Genomic DNA, 23997 nt, shown 5'->3' with positions numbered 1-23997 from the left:
AACGAGAAAGAAGAAAAAATAATTACAGCAATAACAGTTTTCCTCAATTCATGATATGCACCACTGGAGAGTCTTCTGAGAACTTTTTAAATTTTCCAGCCAATAAGTCAATTAAACAATAACAAGCAACATGCTGAATGGACCTACCTGATGATGAAAGTTAGTTAGCAATGCGAAAAGAAAAATGAAAAAAATCAGTCAGAAAATATAGCATTTAGCGAAAATACACAACACAATAAATTCATCATTGATTGTTGATGGGGGGAGAGAGAATGGTTGTAGGGAAAAAATAAATAGGAAGTTCTGGTCGCAAAAATCAGTTTTATTGACAATTGAATCATGCTTGATGGTGAGCATTGTTATCAATAATGTTTTTGTGTGAAAAACATAGAAATACAAGGAAAAAATCCAATGAAAATCTGCAAAAACCGCGATTACCAGCAACCGGAAAAATTCTCAAAAATCGAACTCAGCCATTTTTTGAGCATTGCTAATACGCATCTTTCTGCAAAAAATCTGAAAAAACTAAAAATGAAAATTCGAGAGAAATTCAAAAAATCGGTTTTCCGGCATATTTCCGGTATTTTCGGCCGGAAAAAAATGTTTTTCGAAAATCAGGCTCTGTCACAATTTAGGTATTGTGATTTTGCATCAGTGTGCAAAATTTCATGAAAAAATATAAAGTACAGCTCGAGAAATTCAAGAAATACCGTCTTTCCGGCGAAAAAAGGTTGTTCCGGCGACTTTTAAAATAGTTCCGGCTTCAAAAATCAATTTATCTGAAAATTGAACATTCTTGATGGTGGGCATTGCTATTGATAATGTTTTTGAATGAAAAAACAACCAATTATATGGATAAGTCCAATGAAAATCCAGAAAAACGGCGATTTCCGACATATTTCCGGCATTTTCGGCCGGAATAAATTTTTTCTCAAAAATCGGACTAGACCATGTTTTGACCATTGTTAATAAGCATCTTTGAGCAAAAAATCAGAAAAAACTAATGATGAAATCTCGAGAAAATGCCGAAAAACCAGTTTTTCTGGCAAATTTCCGCCATTTTCGGCCGGGAAAATTTTTTTTTCGAAAATCGGGCTCCGTCACATTTTGGGGCATTGCCATTTTCATCATTGTGCAAAAATTAGAAAAAAACTAATGAGCCAATCCCGAGAAAAGCTGGCAACAGACGAACGAACGAACGAACGAACGAACGAACGAACGAACGAACGAACGAACGAACGAACGAACGAACGAACGAACGAACGAACGAATAACGAACGACGAACGAAACGAACGAACGAACGAACGAACGAACGAACGAACGAACGAACGAACGAAACGAACGAACGAACGAACGAACGAACGAACGAACGAACGAACGAACGAACGAACGAACGAACGAACGAACGAACGAACGAACGAACGGACAAGGGTTAATTTAAAGGACTACCTTAGGTAGGTCCAAAAAGAATAGAATATAAAATTGGTTGGAACAAAAACAGAAAATTTGCATAATTTCGTGAAGTTATTGCAATGGTGCATATCATGAATTCGGGGGTCAGATTCCCTTTTGACTACCGCCATATCGGTAGTAAACTCTTCGCATCCCTATTTTCTCGCGTTTATCATATCTTTTATGAACGATAACATCGTCGAAAAACATCTTCGATGGTCAGTACATGGCTTGATGTGAAACTACTTACATGCTGTGAGATGAATTTATCGAGATGAAGATAGAAGCGTTGTGCAAAGTCTGTTTTTAATGTCATGATGCGAGTTAATTGGTCTTGTACTGCACGAAGATCTGTGATACCTGTCATAGAAAAACAATCAAAAAGTATTTATTTTTCAAGAAACAATTTTCAGAAAGTTGCCATAAGAGAATTGAGAAAACATTATAATTCTGGTGATAACCAATTCTAGTGATTAATGGATTTTTTAATTTTAGCAAGAGCTAATTTCAGCGAATGGCAGGATAAATGGTTCTCTTCTGCGAAAATATGAGAATATGAGCTCTCTAAAGAAAAAATTAGGCGCCATTTTGGAAAATTACGAAAAAAAGGAACATATTTTCGCGAGGTAAGACTAAATTCTAGCGAAGCTATTACTATTAACTAAAATACATACCTGATTTGAAAGGTGTATGAAAAGCTTCTAAAAGAACTTTAGCAGCCGAAATGCATTCTGTAATTCCAAGTGGATTGTACAAGTCTCCTTCTTCCAGGGAACTAATGTGACGCTGAGAAATGTCGAGTTTACCCTAAAATCGACGAAGAAGAAATCCAATTATATTATCCGTTATAATTTGTAAAGCGATTCATAGTTTCTAGTGGGGTCAAGACCCCCCCCCTTAGGTAAGAAGATCCCCCTTAAGTGCAAACCCCCTTAGGAAATTGATTTAAAATTTCACACCCCACCCCTAAGAAAACAGTATAAATGAAAAATTGAAATTTTGCTTAATTCAATGAAGATCCCCCCTTATCAATGAAGATCCCCCTTATCTAAGATGACCCCCTCTTAGGTAAGAAGACCCCCCCTTAACTGGCAACCCCCCTTAGGTAAGAAGACCCCCCCTTAACTGGCAACCCCCCCCTTAGGAAAATCATACTTTTAACACCCCCCTTTCTTTTGGTTCATCAAAACCCTAGACCCCCCCTGAATGTAGGGGTAGAAACTATGCGATTCAGATAACGATTCAGATAACGATTCAGATAAGTAGTGCAATGCAGTCTCTGTACATCGAATCGAATGTATCCTTAACTTGAATAAGTTTTTTGTTCCCCTTAAATTTACAATGCCCTATAAACCTTACTCCATAACTCAAAATTTCCTTAACTGGAACAAATTTACCATGTTTGAGCTATAGAAACTCCACTGTAGTATTCTTTGACAGCAGTGATATATAATAAAGTGCAAAATTTGCGAGGTTATCTTACGACAATATATTTGATTTCTTCTAGTAATTTTTTGTTGTTGATTCTTTCGATTTCCATTCGATTATCTTTGAATTCCATTTGGTCCATCTGCTCGCTGACACGCTGGTAAGAAAAAGAGAAAGTAGTATATAGTATATCATAACCTCCTTCCAAATTTCTACAATCAATTGTTTTATGGAGCAAAGTCGACTAATAAGAGGTTTAGAGAGTAAACGAATTTGTGTATGTATCTCTTGAATTAAATAGATCAATTAGAAATTTTATGAATAGGTCCTGCATCGTCCTATGACAATAATTATGTATCGGATTTAAAAACCATTTAAGCCATTAATTTAAGACATGAAAAAAGAGTCCCACATAGGGTCCCATTTTATCGAACATAAGCGGTACAAAACCGTCGACCTAAAATCTCCACTAAGCTGAAAAGTAAAACAGTTATTTGCAAAGTTGGTTGGAATATCGTTGGTACCTTCAGACAGTCATCATAGCTGGTCAACCGGTTATCAAGGACGTCCAACTCTTCCACGCTTTTGTCGATCAATGATAACAAGTCACGTGCTTGCTGCTCCGATCCCATCAATGACGTAATGTTAATCTAAAAAATAAGAATTCAACGCCTTACTCCCTGGAATTTATTGTTTAATGGCTAATATTAAAGAAAATCAAACTTCTCTGTGAATTTTTGTTCCAAAAAATTGTCTCGTGATTAGGAAATTAGAACTAGTTTAAATTAGAAATTTGAGAGCAAATTAGCCGTTTTGGGTCAAAATATGAACAAACAAAAATGAATCTGCCAAAATTACTGTGGAAAAATATTTTCCCAAAAAGGCTATCTTGGAGTTGCGTGCTGGACCCCAAAATCCCTTTTTAAAGCACTCCCAATGGTCATTTTCCATAGTTTTGAGAAAAAAACTCAATTAGGGGATTTCCAGCATCTTTGAATTTAGCTTACATATTCGAGTTGCTGAAGTTCAGAGGAGAGCTGGTCAGTGAACACTTCAACATTATTCAAGGCATCTTCAACCTTGCTGAGAATGGCGTTTAAATCCTTCTCTTCTTTGGGCGTCAACTTTTGGTAGTCATCTGACAACAGAAAGATGCGAAAACAATAAGAAACTCGAGAAGATGAACATAGGGGTGATAAATGGAAGTTATCGCACAATGGGTTATTTTTCCTTATTTGGCGCCCCTTCAAAGAGAGCAATTAATCGTTAATCCCACTCTCGAAGGAGCGCCAAAAATTGAGTTTTTGCACTCGTTATCATGTGATTACATATTCTTATCGTATAGGAAAAGGTTTTGGGCCTAAAAAATCATGCAGTTTCTATTAAAAAAAAAACAAACTTGGAGGGAATGAAGACCTTACCTTGGCCTTCGTTGCTTCCGATAGTGGAGACTCCTTTTGCTCCGTCGAACAAACGATTCGATAAATCTAGAAAAGACGAATCAAATTAAGATCAAATTCTTTAGCATGGAAAATCAATAAATTATGAATTATGAATTTATGAAGGAAATGCGTAAATAAAATGGTGTTCGAAAAAGCGTCGGAATTTTCGGCCAACATTGTTCCAATCAATGAAATCGTTTAATCAACAGGGTTAAAATAAATAGCGTAATTTTTTTTATTTAACGATTTTAATGTTTTCGGTTAAAAACCGAATTCTACAATTCTACTGCATTCTAAGAGAAGCAAAATATATTCTAGTTCTATAGAAACAACATTTTTTATCCTTTTCACATGAATCGTGTACAAGAAGGTAAAATACTAAAATATAATAAGCATATCAAATGTTTAAAAATTAAATCATTCAATTTTCATTTCAAGAGCTTTGAAAACATTTTGTTGAACATGCAAACGCAATGCTTCTCGATTATCCTTCTCGCTGCTGCATAATAAACTCCACGTTCTCCTGGCAAACATAACCACTAGAACGTACACATTACTCACTTCAAACATCAAAACAACAATGAACAAACGCATGGTGTCACTTATAGCACTGAAAAACAACAAGATAGCGATCACACATGATTTGAGGAGCATGAATATTGCACATGATAAAATGCAGCGAGATTCACCAAACTTGTGCGGTAGATGGCGTCCACGGAAGGCTTGAACAGCACAAAAAATGATTTGGATAAGATACAGTAGAGTCATAGAGCCATGCATTATGCCAGTGTAACATGTTTTCTCTTTGTAAAACTTGTAATCGTTTTTGACTAATCTGAGTTGTTCATAAGGTTCAGTGATGGCTACAAGAACCATAATGATACCTACAGACGTGACAACACTGCCAATGACATAACCAATGCTGATGGACTTTGTGATTAATACCTCCTGTTGACTGATGCGTCTTTTAGATTTGAAGACCTTCACTAAAGCTTCGGCTTTGATTCCCAAAATGGAAACCAGGGCTACAATTAAGGTGATAAGTATAATAGGACGGTACGCACATGCGGCTTTGGTGGGTTGGTGATAATAAAGGATCGGGATGATAAAGAAAATAAGAAGATGTACAACCAACTGTAAAAGAGAAAATTGAAAATTGCTGGCTTTTACCAAGGCATGGTTTCTATTTCGAATCCACGAAATGATTAGAAGCATACAGAAACCACCCAATGCAAATGATGTTATACAAAGTATTTCATAATAAACGTTTCCTTCTAACATGAACAACTGAAATTCAATACACGATGTCCGATTTTGTATAGAGAAACCGTCCGGACATTTGGCACAGGGTTGGTTTCCACGTCCACTTTTCATCCAACCTTGTTGACAGTTTACGCAAATCCAACAGCATTGTTTCCCGATGTCAAACACCGGATAATAACCGGGCTCGCATACCTCGGAACAAATAGATTTGGGAATACTATCAGACCAAATGGTTGTAGAAAACATTCGAAGTCTATTCCCTTTGGACCATTTTCCGATTTTCTTGAAGAAGGTTTTACTGCTTATGTTAATGCTCAAGATTAAGAAATTGTTTGCGACGGAATTTCCAATTTTTGTGAAGCCCACTCGTTTACTGTCCATCAAAAATTGAACATTGGAAAGATGTTTTGTGTAATTGGTATGGTCGTACTCTTCGAGGCTCCCTTCAGAGGAATCGTACTCAAGGAGTGCATGAGCATGCGCGTAGACGGCATTTCGGACGAAAGCAGACACCAGCATTGTAGGGAGGTACATGTCTTTGTGTTTCTTATACCATTTCCACGTCTCAAGGTTTTCTTCGTAGTACTTTTTCATCCAATGACTTCCTTTGTGAGGGCTTTCTTTCCAGAAGAAGTTTTTAAATTCCACAAACGTGCCAGCATTAGGGACGGCTCCGATGGAACCTTGGACCACTCTTGGATTCAATTCATCCAACCATTCTGCTGAACTCGTTAGATCAGAAAAAATCCAAGTCACATCGAAAAATTCAATTTCTTCTGCAATCTTGAGAACTTCTCCTGCGATTTCACTCGAAGCAAAGAGAATAAAAATATTAGAATTTCGCTTGTTCTTCGCGTGGAGAAGTTGTTTTGTGATTTGTTTTTCATTCAAAGGGAAATCGAAGAGCAAATCGAGATCAATACAAATCTTTCTTTCCGGTAAAAGAGTGAGCAGTTCCGTTCTTCCGTACAACCCATACGAATTGTCTGAGGCGATTATGGAGATGTAAGACCATCCGAAATAAACCACCATGTCTACTAACGCCTGTACGAAATAACGATCAGACGCTACTGTCCGGAAGAAATTAGGATATCGGTCACGGTTTTCCAAAACAACACTGGTTGCTAGGTAACTGATAACGGGGACACCTGTGAAAGAAGTCAATTCACTCAAAAACTTAGCACCAGCTGAATTGTCAGGTCCGACGACTCCCGCAGGTAGCTTTCTACGGTTGTGACATGAACATAAATTAGTTGAGTTGTAACCAAGGTTCGGGTGAGGGTCCAGGGTGAACTTCAGGACCCAGGTAGCCAACATTTTTGTGTAGCTTTCACCACAATCGTCGAAAACAGTGGTTTGGATTGACAAATGCGGTGGCAAAAATTCATCATTCACTTTCTTAGTGGTATATAGAATGGCTTCTGCCATGATCAACCCATAAATTCGTCGTGATGTCCTATTCAAAGAGTTTTGAAGCGATGCAAACGCCAATAAATTGAACACTGTGGAATTGGCCTTTTTGGAAGACGCAGTATATTGTCCGCTTGTGCAAACTTCACCGGAACCGAAAACTGAAGGAAGCAAGATTATGAGATAAAGCAAGGCCATAATGACAATCCAAATGTACCGTCTCCTTTACTTCAGTTCGCTCACTTCACGAACATACATTTGGGTTTTGGGTTAAAATAATTCAATTTCTTCTCGAAAAGTGATAGAGAAGGGGTTGCATAACAATAATTTCCATGTTTTCTTTAAATTAATTTTTCTCTTTCAATAGGTACAAAAATAATAGCGATTATCGAATGTTAACGCTAGAAATATGAAGCAATTAGTACCCTGATGTGCCATATTACGATTGAATTAATAACAAAAAGTGAGAATATTGAAAAAGTTGAGCAATTTCAAACAATCCTCTCTCAGGTGCCAAGGGATAATTTCTTTCTCGTTATCTTCGATTTTCGATAAAATGGCAGCTGCCATTAAAAAGTTCTTCAGTGAATTTCATTTAGCTACTCCTTGTTATAAAAGAATCAGGAGTTAAATTCTCCACTCTGGATGTAAACAAGCTAAGAAGAAAGATCCTCCAAATCTTCAAATTTCCGTTAATAATCATACTGTACACACCTTTTTTTAACAAAAACATTAATTGCTAATTTTCTGGATGTTCTTAACTTTTAGTATTTTAAGCCTAAAAATGTTTTGAAGTGTTCCTATTTTTATAAATTATGGAGGCTGCGAATTCTTTAAAATGTTCTTAAGATGTTCTAAAACTTTTGGTCTTCGAAGCCTAATGTTTTTTTATCCGCAATTACCATCGCAATTATACCAAAAAGTGCTATTTTTCTGATATATCTCAGTTATTGTTCACTGTTTTTAGAGGTTAAATACAGTAAGTCATTTCAGGCCTTTTCGGTAATATTCTCCGGCATAAACTCCTAAGGAATTTATATTCCAATTTTTTTCTTCAAATTTCAAGATATTAATATAATCAAAATAATTTCTGAAAATCTGGGGCATTTCTAATCATCATTGACGAAGGTGAAATGGTAATTTCATTCCTTAAGGAAATTTCCATACAACAAGTGATACTTTCATGGACCTACCTGGTTATGTATTTAACACATATATAATTGATATCTACGTGACGTGACCATTAAACAGTCATTCAGAACATAGACAGTGACGATCTATTAAAATTAGCCGTTTGTTTCTTATAAAAAAACGTTTAGAAACCAAAATTTCATGCTCTTGAAATATTCTTTCATATTCAAGACTTCGTGAGCAAAAAAACATCTATCTCATCAAAAAATTGAGTAATTTGGCTAAGAACATTGATGTATGCTTATTTATAGTGATTCTTATAGATAAAGATGCGTTTTTTGAGCTGAAAAATTTGTTTTTCAAAAAATCTGCTTGAGCCATCTTTTACCTACTTTCATGCAAAAAATCAGAAAAAAAACAATGATCCACTATTTTACAAAGAAACCGTTTTTTAGCTGTTTTTTAGCTGTTTTTTTGGCCCAAATTTGCCCAAAAACATTTTTTTTCGAAAATCGGGCTCCATCACATTCGAGGGCTTTAGTTATGTATCTTTGTGCAAAAATTCATAAAGAATGAAAGAGCCAATCTCGAAAAAAGGCAATACCTAAGTAATTGATAATGTGCTGATAAAAAAATATCGAATCTGGCCAGTTTTTCTATAAAAACACGCCAAGCAGCCAAAATTTCATGTCTAAAAACACATATTCTCCAAAAGTAAGCCCTGATGAGTAATTTGACTAAGAACATTGATGTATGCTTATTAATAGTGATTTTTATAGATAAACATGCGTTTTTTGAGCCAACATAATTTTTTTGCAAAGATCTGCTTGAGTCATCTTTTACCTATGATGGTACCCTACTTTCATGCAAAAAATCAGAAAAAATTAATGATCCAATTTTTCACAAAGTCCAAAAAACCCGTTTTTTAGCCGTTTTTTGGCCCAAATTTGCCCAAGAAAATTGTTTTTCGAAAATCGGGCTCCGTCACATTTTGGCCACCACCATTTTGCACCTTTGGACCAAAAATCAAAAGATTCCTATGATTCAATCCTGAGAAAAGTTGGTAACAGACGAACGGACGAACGGACGAACGAACGAACGAACGAACACAGGTTAATTTATAGGACCTCCACCCCACCGAGGTAGGTCCAAAAATGAAAACTTTGCTTTTACTACCCCTTACAAAAGTTGAAAATTACTATTGGAAGCTGTGAGTTTGAAAAAAAATACCCTGATTTTTCTCAAAATATAGTAGTTAAGGCTTCCGAAAATCATAGTTAGGTTTCCTTCATCGAGTGAGCCCTAAAAAGTGTCTTGCTCCTGGGCTTTATAGTTGGTTCTTATATAAAAACAAACGAGTAAACTGTAAAAAAGGTGTTAAAGGAAAGGGAAGGGGAATTCTTTTAACACTTTGAGCTAGGGCAAAGGAAAAATATTTCTCTGCAAACTCGATTCTGAAAGCCATAATCTGAAATGTATAACAGCCCAGAAAATTGCTCACAAATGATTTCGTCAAACGGATAAAATACCAATTCCGTAGCATGTTTCTTCGGTGAATTGTATTTTTTTTGTTGTGCGATTAAAACCAAAAAAAAAAATTTCCGAAATAAATATCAAGTGATCGATTCAACACTTAATGCGTTGACCTGTAATCCTGTATCAAATGCAGCGTTGGCAAATCCAGCGGGTGGGAAGGACACAGTACTCATTTTTTTGTCAACTCTTTTCACTGCATTGTTATAAATGTCGTCCTGAAAACGTTTTTTATCATTCAACTTCTTATCGAATAAAATATCAAAAAGTTTCGGTCCAAACGTGACAACAAAAATAGCGAAGTTGCCAATACAGAGAAAAGTAGCAATGAAAGCAGCAGCTAGCGTTTTCTTTTCGGTGCTGGCCACCAAGAAGAAGAAGATACAGATGAAGAGAAGATTGATGAGGATGGCCAGAATGATGCAACGCGATTCGTTGAATTTGTTGGGCAGATGACGCGCCTGGTATGCTCGTGAACCACACAATATGAAAGCTGCCATGATGAAAATGAGTTGTAAGTAAATAAGAGTTTCATTGGCACATGCCATTTCTTTCTCGAAAGTATTTGGGTGGTGTTTGATGAAGACGTGGAGGTCTTGGAACGAGATGACGATCAGAACGAGGGAGACATTGAAAGCGACTGTGGAGAAGACCATACCATATCGTACCGACTTGATGATCAACACGTCTTGACGGGTTTGTCTGATGGACGCACGAAACGCTTTCACCAAGAGTTCAGCACGAATGGAGAGCAAGGCCACAATCACTAAATACCCATTAGCAGTGATGAGAGGTTTATAAACACATGAATAATCGTCGTTCTCTGTCAATTGCAAAATGGCCGTCGAAACTGGTAATATGAACTGGAAAGATAATTGGGAAATTGAAAGTTTGAAATTGCTGGCTTTGACGACAGGATGTGTCTTCTTGAGAGACCAAACAATCATACAGAAGAGAACGAGGATGATTGTCAACACGACTAAAGGGAAATGAAAATAGTTGGTAATCGTATGATCTGTGGCTTTTAACCATCGAAAGGTTAGACATTCAGTTTTCATTTCGTTGGACGCGCCTTCGGAGCATTTGGAGCAGAGTTGGTTTCCAGTCTCCTCTTTATGGAAGCCGTCCATACAAGGGACACAAATCCAGCAACATTCTTTATTTACATTGTAAACAGGATATAGACCTGCTTCACACGCTTGTGCACAATTGGAGTTGGGTGGACCCGCGCTGGTTGCCCACTCAATGTCCTTTTGAAAGATGAAGCCTTCTCGCTCATACCAATCGCCCACAACTTCTAGAGACTTATTTTTAATCACATTCATGATGACAAAGTGTGTTTCTTTAATGTTTCCAAAAGTGTCAAACTCCACAACTGCCTTATCAATCTGAAATGAGGTCTCTTTCAGAAAGTCATTGACAAATAAAGAGCTATTGAAAGGAGTCAAATCACTAAAACGTTTCACATATTGTTTAATGTTGTGAGCGTAAGTGAAAACTGCCTGTCGAATGAAACCAGGTACATTGAAAACTGATTTAAAGTGAGACGATGGTTTCCATTTTAAATCATTCTCCAAAAAGTATTGTTTGGCCCATTTGCTTTCGAAGATGGTTGTGATATTCCAGAAGTGTTCATAGAAAGGTTTATATTCTCCTGCGTACGCCAGTGCCGTGAAGGAACCTTTTACCACTCTATGGTCAATATCTGTCAACGATTCACTCAAACTGGACCCGTCCGTGAAAAACCATGTTAATGAATACAATTCGATACTCGAAGCCAACTGTAACACTTTCTGTGTTGCTTCATTCGATGCGAATAATATGACAACCTTCGCTTTGTACATACCTTTCACCTTTCGAAGAATGGACAAAATCTCCTCCGTTTGATAAGGAACTGAAAATAAAGCATCAATATCAGTACAAATGTTATTTTCTTTGAATAAACGGTGAAGTTCATTACGGCCGTGCCAGCCATAAGAGTTATCTGAAGCGATTAGCGATACATAAGTCCAGTTGTGTTTCTGTAAAAAGTTTACAATCATACTGGCGAATTTCCCATCATCTGGTATGGTGCGAAAAAATGTTGGGTAATGTTCCTGGTTATTTAGCTCGATACTTGTGGCCTGGTAACTAATCATAGGGATATTTAACGATGAGGAGATTTCGGCAAACAGTTTGGAGCTTGCAGAACTGTACGGTCCCACTGTGCCAAGCGGCAAATCGTAAGGCTTACACTGGCAATCACTCGTGAAGGAGACTAAGAGATACTCCAGAATTTTGATATAAACATCAGCCTGTGCTTCACCGCAATCATCAAAAATAATATAACTCAGTCTAGTGTCATTGCTTAAAATTTTCTCGTTAGCCTCATGAACAGCATATTTGATAGCTTCAGCTGCAACTAGCCCGAAGGTGTTGATGGATGAAGAGGCTGTTGATCTCAATGGAGCGAAACCAATGATATAAAAACGATTGTTTGGTTCGACGTGCTGATCAAAGTCTAACTGTTGGAGACAAAAGTCGCACAATGGTAACATTGACGAGTAAAGGAGAATGTAAAAGTTCGCCAATTTCATTTCGTATAAACTAGCAGTTTCAACCCTCGAAGTGGTTGTCGAAAAATGCAATGCAATGAGAGAAACCAAAGAGAAATCTCGAAAAGATTTCTTTGGAAAATTTAAAAAAAATTTAATTAAATATATATATCCTATAGAGAACCTTTATCGAGGCCTTTCATAAATGAATAAAAAAGAAAATTAAAGCTGAGAGGAAGTGAAGAGAATGAGGTTTGATAAAAAATTACCTTCTTGTAAAAGCTTCTGGCTCACATTTTGAAATTTTGGCTTCTTCGAACCCGCGTACCGATTTCCCAACTAAAATGAAAACCCATCATGTTTGTAAAAAAGAAAAAAAAGAAACAGCAGACACCATCAGACCGATAGTTCAAGCGAATAGAGAAGAATGAAAGTCTACTCCATTGATCTCAAAGCCCCGAAGGGGCTAGATACAAAACTCCTGGATGGGAAATGAAGCCACTTATTTCCCATCCAGAACACGTGACCCGTGTGTTTTTTTAAACAAAATTTCTAAATGCAAGGCAAATTTATAGCTTTTTCTTGCTCAAGAAATTTGAAGATTCCTCTCTAGCTCTCTCAAACTCAATGGTCTACTCACCATCCATAAAGTCTCAATGAATTCTTGTTTGTCATGTTGTCTTGAAGCTGCCCAATGATACACTTTCTCAAAATGTAAATCGAACTCTAAAATGTCCTGAAATGAAACAAAAAGAATCAGCTTACCTTATAAACCACATGGGAAAGAAAGGGCGTCAGGGGTAAAGAATTCTAGAAGGGTGATTTGCATAAAAATTATTTGGTGTTTAAAGAATTGGTTAATAGTAAAAAGCAGTATAACAAAATATAACAAAACTGTATCAATCTTAAAATTATAAGGCTCTAAAGCTTTGCACAAAAAATATAATTCAGAGCAAAAGATTTCGCGAAATTTTCATTTACCTTTTGTCAGTTAAAAAAGTTAAAATATATACACTTGAAATATATAAGCTTAAGCTTAATTAAGATTAGGAAAAACCACTTTTATACCTTCATTTATTGAGGAAAAGTTTGAAAAATTCAAATTGTTAAAAATTGCATAATGGATGAGATAACTTTTTAAAAACCACGTGTTGCTTTTCTGGGCTTAAAAAACATTAGATTTTTATTTGGGTAAAATGTTGTGCAGATTATTCAAAATTAAGTCATCTTTGACACTTGATGTTTACCTTTTTTTAAGAAGTTCAAGAATTACCAAGAAGCACACAAACCTTTTTTTCACTGATTCCATCAACAGCTTTCAGATCACTTAATTGCCAGCAAAATTTCTTTTTGAAAAACTTCTCGGACTTCTGAATTTGATAGATACGCACTTGAAACGGCTTCTCCTTAGTTACTAGACAAAAATAAGAAACATCAGGTAAAAGGTGAAGTATTCAAAACCATTGAAAACACACATTAATTTCCTTCCTCTCTTTATTATTTAAATGATGGTACTCATAGCTTACCAAAGTTACACAAGGTAATTTTTTTCTGAAAAAGTACAAAGACAGGTTGTCACGTGTTGGCTTTTACAAAAATCTAAATTCCAGTCTTGGAATTGAAAAAGTTAAAAACTCCTTTCTTTCGACACTTTTTCAAAATTTCATCAAAAGCATCAAACAGAGGTCTCACATCATTGCAATATCAACACATTTTTCTTGTATACACCCCCTTCTCACAGACCCAGTGGGATTTTTCCAGCTAGTGGGGATAAAAATAATGAAAAGAAACTCGATGGGGATTGATATTCCAATGTGTGCTTAAGACTGGGGATTTTAATTCTATTGTTTTTGAGCCAGAAAATTCAGTGGGGATTGAAAAAATAGCACAATAATTTGCAGTGTGGATTAGGGCTCAGGCTTATCTGATTATTTTCAGCTTAGACAAAAATTAGAATATAATTTTCCTATAGGAACGATATTTCCGCCAATTTTTCCAGTGGAAAGGGTTCCAAGTGGGTCTGTGAGAAAGGGGTATTTGTATCGACATCTACAACGACAGCAAAAATTACATAAACCCATCTTTAGTCACAGCATAACATGCTTGACACCAAAATACTGTCATCTTTATCCTCAAACACTGAAAGATTGACCCATCAAAGATGAGTAGTGATTTTTTGATTGAATTATTAAAGATCCTTTATACTGTCTTCAGCTGCAGTAAATTTCTGATAAAGATTTTTTTATAATGAATGGATTTAATACTTTTTAATTCAATGCGTAAGATTGATATTAAAACAGAATCAATTTATATTTATTTGTAAACGACCCATCAACAACGCAATTTTAGCATAAAATAGCTAAATAAAAACAAGGGGAAGAATGAAATCATAGTGTCCTCCCCCCCCTTTATAAAGGGGGGGATTCTGATTTTGGCCCTTTTTTTAAAGTATGGGGGAAAATGAAAAATTTGAAATTTGCTGGGGGAAAATAAAGAGGGGGAAAACCATAAATTTAGGAGATTTTGACTGGGGGAACTTCACTGATCTCAAGGTGATCTTGTTGCAAAACCTGTTTAAGCAATAAAATCAGCAAATCTTTTGGGATAAACCAACTTTTCAATACAATTTCATTTTTCCAGCACTTTCAAGGCTATTTTTTCAAGCTTTCCAAAATTTCAAACTTGATTTAAGGCATTTTTATGTTAACCATATGGGGAACCGCAAAATCTTCAAATAGCTGGGGGAATTCAAAAAAGAGGGGGGAACCGAAAAATTTTGAAATATGGTGGGGGAAATAAAAGAGGGGGGAATGGAGAAAAATTTTGATTTTTAGTGGGGGGGACCAACCCAGGAGGACACTATGGAAAAGTCACAGAACTTTGGTGGGGAGCAGATTCTGAAAGCCAATGAATTTTTATTCAAGTACATTAGAAAGCTGATTTACGGTGGATTTCAAGAACTTTTTGTAGGGAATCAGATAACATCAAATTGAATCTCCAAAATATCCCCCGAAAATCTCTACACACTTCAAAATTTGCGTAATCTGGGTTTGGAAGCACTTTTAGCTGTCTGCTGATGGTCCATGTGACTTTTTTGAAGCAAACTTTTGACCTGGAGTGGTTTATTGGTGGGTTTTGGCCACGAAAACAACATTTTCAGTATTTCTATCTTTGCGTAACGGTAAAAAATGCTCGAAAAAATTGCTATTTTGGCAGATATGGAGCAAAATTCAAGATTATGTATCTTTTTGTACTCTGTATCAGAGTGTATCTCAAATCAGAGTAATGTAAAGAGATGGAAAAACAGCTTTTCTGATTACTTCAAAGTTCAACGATCACTACTATTGAAAATTCTATTGTAAAAACGTTGATTAGGAAAAGACGGCTCGCCATACAAATCGTTGTCTCGGGAATTGAATGACAAAATTTGTTTGGTTGATATCATTGATATTCTGGCTGCTGTTGGCAATCGGTTATTTTGTCTCATTTTACATTTTCAAGTTTTAATTAATTGTCTTGGGAGGTTCACTGCGTAAAACACATCAGATTAATGAGTTGAGCTGTACAATTGAAACTTAGTTATCCTTAGTTGTCCCGCCTAATTCTTGTCAACTATTGACAATGCGCGGTCAACCGTGGTCAACTGGTTGTCCGACTGTGGCAACTTTGTATTCCTTATTGACATTTTTCATTGCACAGAAAACAGTTATCCTGTCAAGGTCAACTAAGTTTTACATGTACGGAATAACTAGGTTGTCCTTCGATTACTCGGGCAACAGTTATCCTGTCAAAGTCAACTAAGTTTTACATGTACGGAATAACTAGGTTGTCCTTCGATTACCCGCGCAATATTTATCCTGTCAAAGTCTCAACTAAGTTTTATAAGTAATTTTATATGGTACTTAATAAATAGGTTGTCCTTCAATTGTGGAAAACTCACTGGCCTATGTTACCCAATAATAATGCACCAGTTAAAGATTGAGAATCTAAAAATGTTTGTCTTACAACAAAACAAAGGCGCGCAAATGACTCTAAAGATTTGGTGGAGCAGAAGAAAAACAAGTTGAACATGATTTGACTTATCTAAAACTTTCTGAAAGCTTGCTTAGGGAACCATGAAAAAAGTCTAATTGCAATACTAATGTCTAACGTTTTTTGTTTGACATTGTCAAAGAAAGATTCTTGTCCTATTTTATGAGAGGGACCCAGTCTCCCAGGCCGAAAAGTATAATTTATAACACCTTATTGATATTCAATCTCCAAGAAGGATAAAAAATATCCAACTTCATCCGAAACCCATTGAACTTTAGTAGTGAAAAATTTTTGCCGTATCGAATAAGATCACGTCATTATAAACGACTCCAGTTTAAACAAACTTCGGCTCTCAAGACAAATATTTGATTGATTTTAACAAAATGTGCTTATAAAAACATATTTTTAAAGATGAAATTTTTAACTTAGACAATAATTTGTTTGTTTTTAAAACAAGTACTTAATAAAAACATCTAAAATTATAAGCTTTAATTTGAAGAGAAATACCCCCTAGATAATCACCAAATTATCAAAGATATCAAATTTCCGTCGAATACTATCATATTTGGACTCTCTAGACAATAATTTCTTTCGACAGCATGTTCTTATAAAAAGTTGAATTTATGTGTGTCTGCTGGAAAATATCGTAATGATATTGAAAAAAGGTAATTTCATGGTAAGGGAATTCCCCTAAAAGTTAAAAACATCATTTTAAGCCGAATAGAATTTTTCTAGGAAAAACCTTTCCGGCCATATTTTAGAAGACCTTATCCTTTAACGTTAAGCAAAAAATCAGGAAAATTAATGAAGCAATTTTGCCCTATTTTTAGGCCATTTTTTGACCAAAATAAGATAATTTTTTTCTTCAAAATCGGTCTCCGTCACATTTTGGACATTGAGATTTTGTGTCTTTGTGCCAAAAATGAAAAGAATCGAAAAGTCATTAAATACATTCTATAGTCAATATAACAAGTATGATTTCCATTTTCAGTATATCTTTAGGATATTTCGATAATAAAATAGATAATCTAAAAAAAATCTTTATGTTTTAAAATCAAGAAGGTTTACAATAAAAAAAGCAATACAGGGTGTCCCTAATTAAAGTATCGAGTCGAAACACAACTATGAGTAGAAAGTTTTATGTGCGTGTTCACAAAATTGTATTTTAAGCTCTCCCTCTTTTTTCTTTGTCATTACGATTAATTTATACGTTGTAACTACCTTTTTGTAATAAGCTTGCGTGATGGAGAACGTTCTTATATTTTAGCGATAACACACACAAACTTTTCTACTCAATCGCATGTTCAAACTCGATACTTTAATTAGGGACACCCTGTATTTTTCAAAAATTATTTAATTTTTACAGGACTTATTTTTTTGTAAATTTTTGGGAGGATTAAATTTCGCTAGTTTCGTGAGAAGTGGGCATTTTTCGAAAATCAAAAACCTGAAGACTTAATATCGAACAATAGACCAATAAAAAACTTTGAAACAGTTGAGATTTTGTTAAAAAATAGAAACTGTAGAGCTCTTATCAAACACAAATAATGAAGAATAAAGTGTATTTAGATATGTTTTGTTTCTAAAGATGTCGTAGGGGAGGGCAAATACTCAGTGAAAATAACGAAGCAAAAACTTAACTTTCGCGAATTTCGCGAATCCAAAGGTTTTTAAAATTTTCTTGAGGATTAATTTTTGCAAATTTTCGGGAAAGCTCGCGAAAAATAATCCCCTTAAGGTACTCAGGCACGCACTCATGGGGATATTAAGTTGATGAAAAGTTCTATACACTTTTAATGAGTGCGTTGAAAGATAACACCGTTTTTAATAAAAACGAGATCTCCACATTGCAAAAATAAGCACAAATCCCTTATTTCTTATCGTGGAATCCTCCATAAATTTTAGATATTTTTAGATATTAATGAATGGTATCCTTTTACCTATCATCTGTCCAAATTTTAAAACGGCCGCTGCTTTAGACATAAAAACTTTTGTGAGTTTCAACTCGCAAAACACATCACACTTTAGTTCTTATAATTAATTTTTCACTGATTTTGCTATCGCGGATTTGATTTCAAAGAATGCCGATTTGAATAATACATATACAGGGTGTCCCTAATTAAAGTATCTCTCCCTCTTTTTTCTTTGTCATTACGATTAATTTATACGTTGTAACTACCATCAGTTAGGCAGTTACGGAGAAGTTGCCTTAAGATGTTCTTAACGATTCGTATACTTTCTCTTTTTTCGGTGATATTTCAAAGGCAGAAAAATTTGTTCGGCAGTTTCATCAAGAAAATTACAATTAACTGTTTGAACTAAACAACACCATTCCCTTTGGGACCCTGTGTTAACACATTTATAATTGTGGAGAAATTATGATATATTCAATTGCATTCCAATTAAATCTCTTACAGAAAAACTTTAATAAAAAGAGATTTTAATTGGCAGAAATTAAAGGGGGAAAGAACTTGACTTGACTTGATTTGTCACAAAATCTTGTAACACGCTTTCATGCAAACTTTACAGTAAGCCAAAGTGTGAAACAAAGGTAAGAAGTAAAGACTTGGCGATGAATATGCGTCAATAATGCTAAAGAGGCCCTGCAGTGATCATGTAAGTACACTTTTTTAGTTATTTTTGGAATAACCTGTCTAAAGCACATAATTTCTTTCTTTCTTCAAGTTATTTTCAATTTTAAATAAAGATAAAGGGCAATCAATCTGTTTGATAATCTTGTTTAAGAAGTAGAGTATAATCTTATCATTTTCTCTCGACAGAAAATCGAAAAACGTATTGTTATCCCAGCGGAGAGAACTGAAACATCAATTCTCTGCAATGTCAAAGATGTGTGGAGAAAACTTATCACAGAATGAACATCGCCTCATCAGAAGACAAATAAATAAATAGTAATAAGAAAAGGAAGTAAATATAATGGCCCCCCAGCGGTTTGCATAAATGCGTGAATGGGCATTTTCGGTTGCGTGAATGCGTGAAGATTGAAAAAAAAAATGCGTGAATGCGTGAATTGAAAAAACTTGCGTGAACGTGAAAATCCACTTTTTGACTGCGTGAATGCGTGAATCTGGGCTATTTTGTGCGTGAATTTTCCCTTTTTTCCACTGATTGTTCCCCGATTCTCCAATGTTTCCCCGATTTTTCCCAAAAATTTTCCGATTTTCTGAAAAAATTCCATTGAAACTGGAGGAAAATTTGGGTGAATGCGTGAATTTCGAAAAAAAATTGCGTGATTGCGTGAATTGTGGGTCCGCTGGGGGGGGCCTCTATAATAACAAATTTGTTTCATCCAAGCTAGCTGAAAGTCCTACCGGGTCTATGAGAAAGGGGTGTCAAAAATACTAGTTCTTCTTCTTTGCGAGTGTTTATATAAAATATGCTGTGTTCAGGAGCTATAAAATTCTTCATTTTTAATTATTTTCTGGACGGTTACATGATCAAATATTTTTGATTTTATAGGATTACTAAATAAATTTGACATAGAATAGCATAATATTAAGACAAATTAGCATAAAATATAAAAGAATTTGAAAATTTTGGCGAGTCTTGTAATCAAAAATTTTGGACGAGTCTTGTAATCAAAAATTTTAATAATTCAAGTGAATCTTTAATAATAACCTATTTTTCTTTTTTTTAGCTACCTACTCCACAAACGGAAAGTGGCAGCAACTGCTATTGCAGAAAATCTAACAGAGGAGGAGAGGGATATAATCAACAAACTGTTGCCAGAATGCATGACCGATGAGGAGAAAGAAGATGCGGGTGAAGGTGAAGGAGAAGTATATAAGACTCGACCTGTGCCTGAAAAGACCTGACCTGAACCGACCTGAAAAGAAAATTGGACGAGTCTTGTAATCAAAAAAAGAACTCATTGAAGCGCGCAAGAATTCCGAGGCCGCCAACCGAAAGACGGCCGTCGCGCAAAGTGCCATGAGAATTTTTATTCAACTAATTTTTTTTTTTTTATTTATTATTTTGATATTTATTTTTCGACTAACATTTTGTAAAAATATATAACCTACAAGCTGTAAAATATTTTCTAAAGAATTTTTAATCGACTAATTTTCATTTATCTACTAATATTTGTAAACCTGTAAGCTTGTAATATATTAGCCTACAATATGTACAATACTTTCTAAAGTAATTCAAGAAATGAACTATTACTAAAATTGAAAAACTGACTAAATTTTATCTAAGTGTCCTACTCAAATGATTATCAAAGTAAAGTTGCATTCAACGAGAAAAATCCAGAATAGCATCCCAATTATCCTATGTTCGATTGATTCAGATTGATTAGCATAAACTGGCACACTAGGTAGTACACCTAAAATGCTTTATTCTTTTAAAAAAATTCCGTAGACTCGACCAATCCATTTCCTTGTTGTATCTGGTTGTCCTGCCCACTAAAACACGGTTGAGCATAGTTGACCTGAGTTATCCTGTTTGATCACTCGACACGAGAGAAAGTTGTATATAGTTGACCTAATCTGTTTTCTAGTTATAACATGGTTGTCTCGCTTGGATTCCTAAGTTATCCGTGGTAGGATAACTGTTTTCTATAGTTATAACATGGTTGTCCCGCTTGGTTTCTTAAAAGTTGTACGGATGGGATTCCGAAGTTATCCATGGTTGGATAACTATGGTACAACAAGAGTCCGATTTACGAGGTTGAACAGCTTGTGTTCAACTTGGTTGCGCGCCCTGTATTACCGTGTAATTCCTAGAGTATCCTTAAGATAACATGAAGATGAAGATTGAAGATGAGAAAAAACCTAAGCCACGAATCACGGATTGAAACAAATATATGAAGGGTCAGGAAGGGTGGGATTTTACAGCAGTCCATCGAGCAAGACACTGAAAGGCCAAGGATGCCAAAAAGAAGGGCCGTTTGAAATGCAGCAACCTCATTGGTGGAAATTTGATAAACAGCTGCGAAGGAGCGCTCATAGTGTGCAGAGGGGTCCAGCCCCCAGCACTTTTCAGGGGGAGGGGGGCTAAGGAAAATAGCTCTAAAACAGCATCTAATATCATAAAAACCAGAATATGATTCTTCCAATGGGAATCAAAACTATAAAGTGCACTTACAAACATCAATTTGTCAGATCTAACAAAATTAATAACCACACTGTTATCATTGACAATAAAACAAACGATTTTCTGTCAAGAGCCTTGCAAACATTCCAACAACTTCCATCAAAATGATCTATCACAGCTCAGTCTACCATTTTTAGCGTGGTCCGAGGATTGAGCCGAGAATGCTCACAGAACGCCCAAGAGCTCCTGCTGGTGAAAAACTTCAATCTGTCAATCATTTTCTCAAGAGAAGAGTACGCGAAGCGATTCTAGCTTTACGATAGTGCCGCAGATCATCAATGGATAGTATTTGATTATCATTATCCCTTTATTTTCATTCCTAGAACTTTTGCAAATAAAAAGAAAAACAGGAAAGTTGCATTTTTTACTGCTCTATTCACATAATAAATTTGAAAGATCTTCTATGTGGTGTTTTTTTGCAAACTTCAAAAAACTGATTTTTGTCCTGTCTTTGCAGGACTTTGGCTTAAGTGCTTGCGAAGTCCAAACATCCATTTCCCCTCATTTTTGTATGAAGAGTTAGGTGTAGATTGCGCCGCAGGCAAAATTTCTTTTTTCAGTAGGGATAAAACCAATGAAGTATAAGCCTGAAGGGCTAGAATCGAATCTCCTTGGCGGGATTTGAAGCCAACAAATCCTACCAAAGTTGCGCGGCTTTGAGCGGCTCGCCTGGTTTATACACAAATGACAGATTAAAACTAAAATTCACTGCTAAATTTCAAGAAAAAAATATCAATCGTAAACAAAGGAATTGCTAGATTCAATCTGTCGTCAAAAATGCGGCCCATTTTTTAAGGCTTCACTTGCCTGAGAAAGGTTAGAGATTCTACTCTAGCCCTTCGGGCTTTAATGGATAAAACCTTCCCCACAGCATAGATTTTTAACATATAATTTAAAATATCTTCAACCTATCAGCTCCGCCCCCAGTTCTATTACACAACACTCAGCCCCCCTAGCAAGCTAGCCTCTGCTCACAGAACGCCCAAGAGCTCCTGCTGGTGAAAAACTTCAATCTTTCAATCATTTTCTCAAGCGAAGAGTACGCGAAGCGATTCTAGCTTTACGATAGTGCCGCGGGACATCAATGGATAGTATTCAATCATCATTATCCCTTTATTTTCATTCCTAGAACTTTTGCAAAAAAAAGGAAAAATAGAAAAGTTGTATTTTTTACTGCTTTTTTACTGCGTTTTTGAGCAAACTTCAAAAAACTGATTTTTGTCCCGCCTTTGCGGGACTTTGGCTTAAGTGCCTGAGTGCAGCATAGCATAGGGTACAAAGTCCAAACATGCGTTTTCCATAATTTTTGTATGAAGAGTTGATCTATACTGCTTGAAGCATAATAAAGTTGTAAAATTTTAATGATGGACACTCGAGATAGTTACGAGGAAATTTGCATGCGTTTCATGTGCTGTGTGTAAAACTGCTTATAATTTGGCTGTTTTATAATTGAAAGGATTGCAATGTTTATTGAACTTCTAGTTTGATGGATGAACTTGTTTGATAAGAATGATACCAAGAATTTCATTCAAGGTTTGTTTTGATTATTTTACAGATCTGGTGTCGACTTTAGAAGACACGTGTCGATATTACTAGACGATTCTACGGTAGGTACTGTTAGGGTGGACAGGCCAAAATTTTCCCCTCAATTTTTAGAAACCAAACTAATTTTATTTGAAAGTCCTTACCTTTGTGAGAAAAATGAGGGGTCATTTATTAGAATTGGTTAAGTATTCCCAAAGTTATTCCATTTTCAAAACACAAAAAAATCAACTTTTCAAAGAATCGCCTCCTTACACCTCGCCAGCAAGAAATAATTTTTGGAAGCACCAAAATCGCGCCAAAAATGGCGGATGAAATCTAGTCTTCCGTGTGGCGGGGTGTGGGGAGTTTTGCCAGTGCGGTCTGAAAATCGGCCCGACGACTAGTAAACTTTAGCTTATCGCTAATGAGCTGGAAGTGATAGCTAAAAACAAATTTCACCACTAGAAAGCTGAAATCCTTAGCTTTCAGATGGTGTATGGTGCTTAAATGAAAAAATCCGCAATCTTGTTAAAAAATCGCAATTTCTTCTTATTTTTCGAAATTCCAGATGGCCTGTAGATTTTCAAATAAAGCACATTGTAATAGATTGTAGCCTAATCTTACCCTGCCCTGGGTTTACTAAAAAAACCGTGATTGAAAAGATGAACCAGCTCAATAGCGACAGCCATTTGTTTCAATGTAGGTCGAGAATTTTCCGGTGCCGGGGTCAGCGCTAAGTCTCGTTTTCACCTTGACGCCGAAAAACATGAATATCCTTTGGAAAGAAAATAGATACCTGGATGCAGTTTTTTTTACTTGTTTCCCTGATAATTCCTGATTGATTTTGAAAAAAGAATGAACAGATTTGGATGATTTAAAGGTAAGTACTAATGCATTGAAGTTCATTTTTGTAAATTCCTCCTCGTTCCGTGCAAAAAATCCTGACAAGTGCGCACCCTAGTACTGTACGACTCGTAGTACTGTAAAAGCTATGCTTTTCATTTTTGGATTTCCCTGGATTTCCAGAAAGCTTACTCATTCATTGTCAATATATTTTTTATTTGAAAACAATTGCTTCATTGAATAAAAAGATACAGTCAAATCTTGTAGGGTCACTTTTCAAAAAAATTCTGCT

General features: G+C 35.6%; 3 protein-coding genes across 6 annotated transcripts in view; all 3 read right to left on the bottom strand.

Annotated features, from left to right (window-relative positions):
• Positions 1 to 23997, bottom strand: part of LOC136813945 (exocyst complex component 1-like) — a 48162-nt gene that overhangs the window by 23902 nt on the left and 263 nt on the right. For all 4 annotated transcript variants that reach the window (XM_067070460.1, XM_067070471.1, XM_067070477.1 and 1 more), the window contains exons 2-10: positions 13484 to 13608; positions 12835 to 12930; positions 12464 to 12533; positions 4303 to 4368; positions 3889 to 4019; positions 3406 to 3531; positions 2937 to 3038; positions 2128 to 2260; positions 1704 to 1813 (exon numbers count right to left, since the gene is read on the bottom strand). In XM_067070460.1, the coding sequence (XP_066926561.1) occupies positions 1704 to 1813; positions 2128 to 2260; positions 2937 to 3038; positions 3406 to 3531; positions 3889 to 4019; positions 4303 to 4368; positions 12464 to 12533; positions 12835 to 12930; positions 13484 to 13608 (959 nt within the window). The remainder of the gene's footprint in view (positions 1 to 1703; positions 1814 to 2127; positions 2261 to 2936; positions 3039 to 3405; positions 3532 to 3888; positions 4020 to 4302; positions 4369 to 12463; positions 12534 to 12834; positions 12931 to 13483; positions 13609 to 23997) is intronic.
• Positions 4726 to 7253, bottom strand: LOC136813970 (extracellular calcium-sensing receptor-like). Its single transcript, XM_067070487.1, has one exon. It carries the CDS (start codon positions 7192 to 7194, stop codon positions 4741 to 4743), a length of 2454 nt encoding a protein of 817 aa, XP_066926588.1. The 5' UTR covers positions 7195 to 7253; the 3' UTR covers positions 4726 to 4740.
• LOC136813784 (G-protein coupled receptor family C group 6 member A-like) lies at positions 9735 to 12271 on the bottom strand. Its single transcript, XM_067070280.1, has one exon. The coding sequence runs from the start codon at positions 12234 to 12236 to the stop codon at positions 9741 to 9743; it is 2496 nt and encodes an 831-aa protein (XP_066926381.1). The 5' UTR covers positions 12237 to 12271; the 3' UTR covers positions 9735 to 9740.

This window comes from Clytia hemisphaerica, unplaced genomic scaffold, assembly GCF_902728285.1.
Source record: "Clytia hemisphaerica strain Z4C2 unplaced genomic scaffold, Clytia hemisphaerica genome assembly, whole genome shotgun sequence".
In the NCBI taxonomy this organism is placed as follows: Eukaryota; Metazoa; Cnidaria; class Hydrozoa; order Leptothecata; family Clytiidae; genus Clytia; species Clytia hemisphaerica.
The sequence above is the reverse complement of the archived record's forward strand: the minus strand, read 5'-3'. Positions and strand labels throughout refer to the sequence as shown.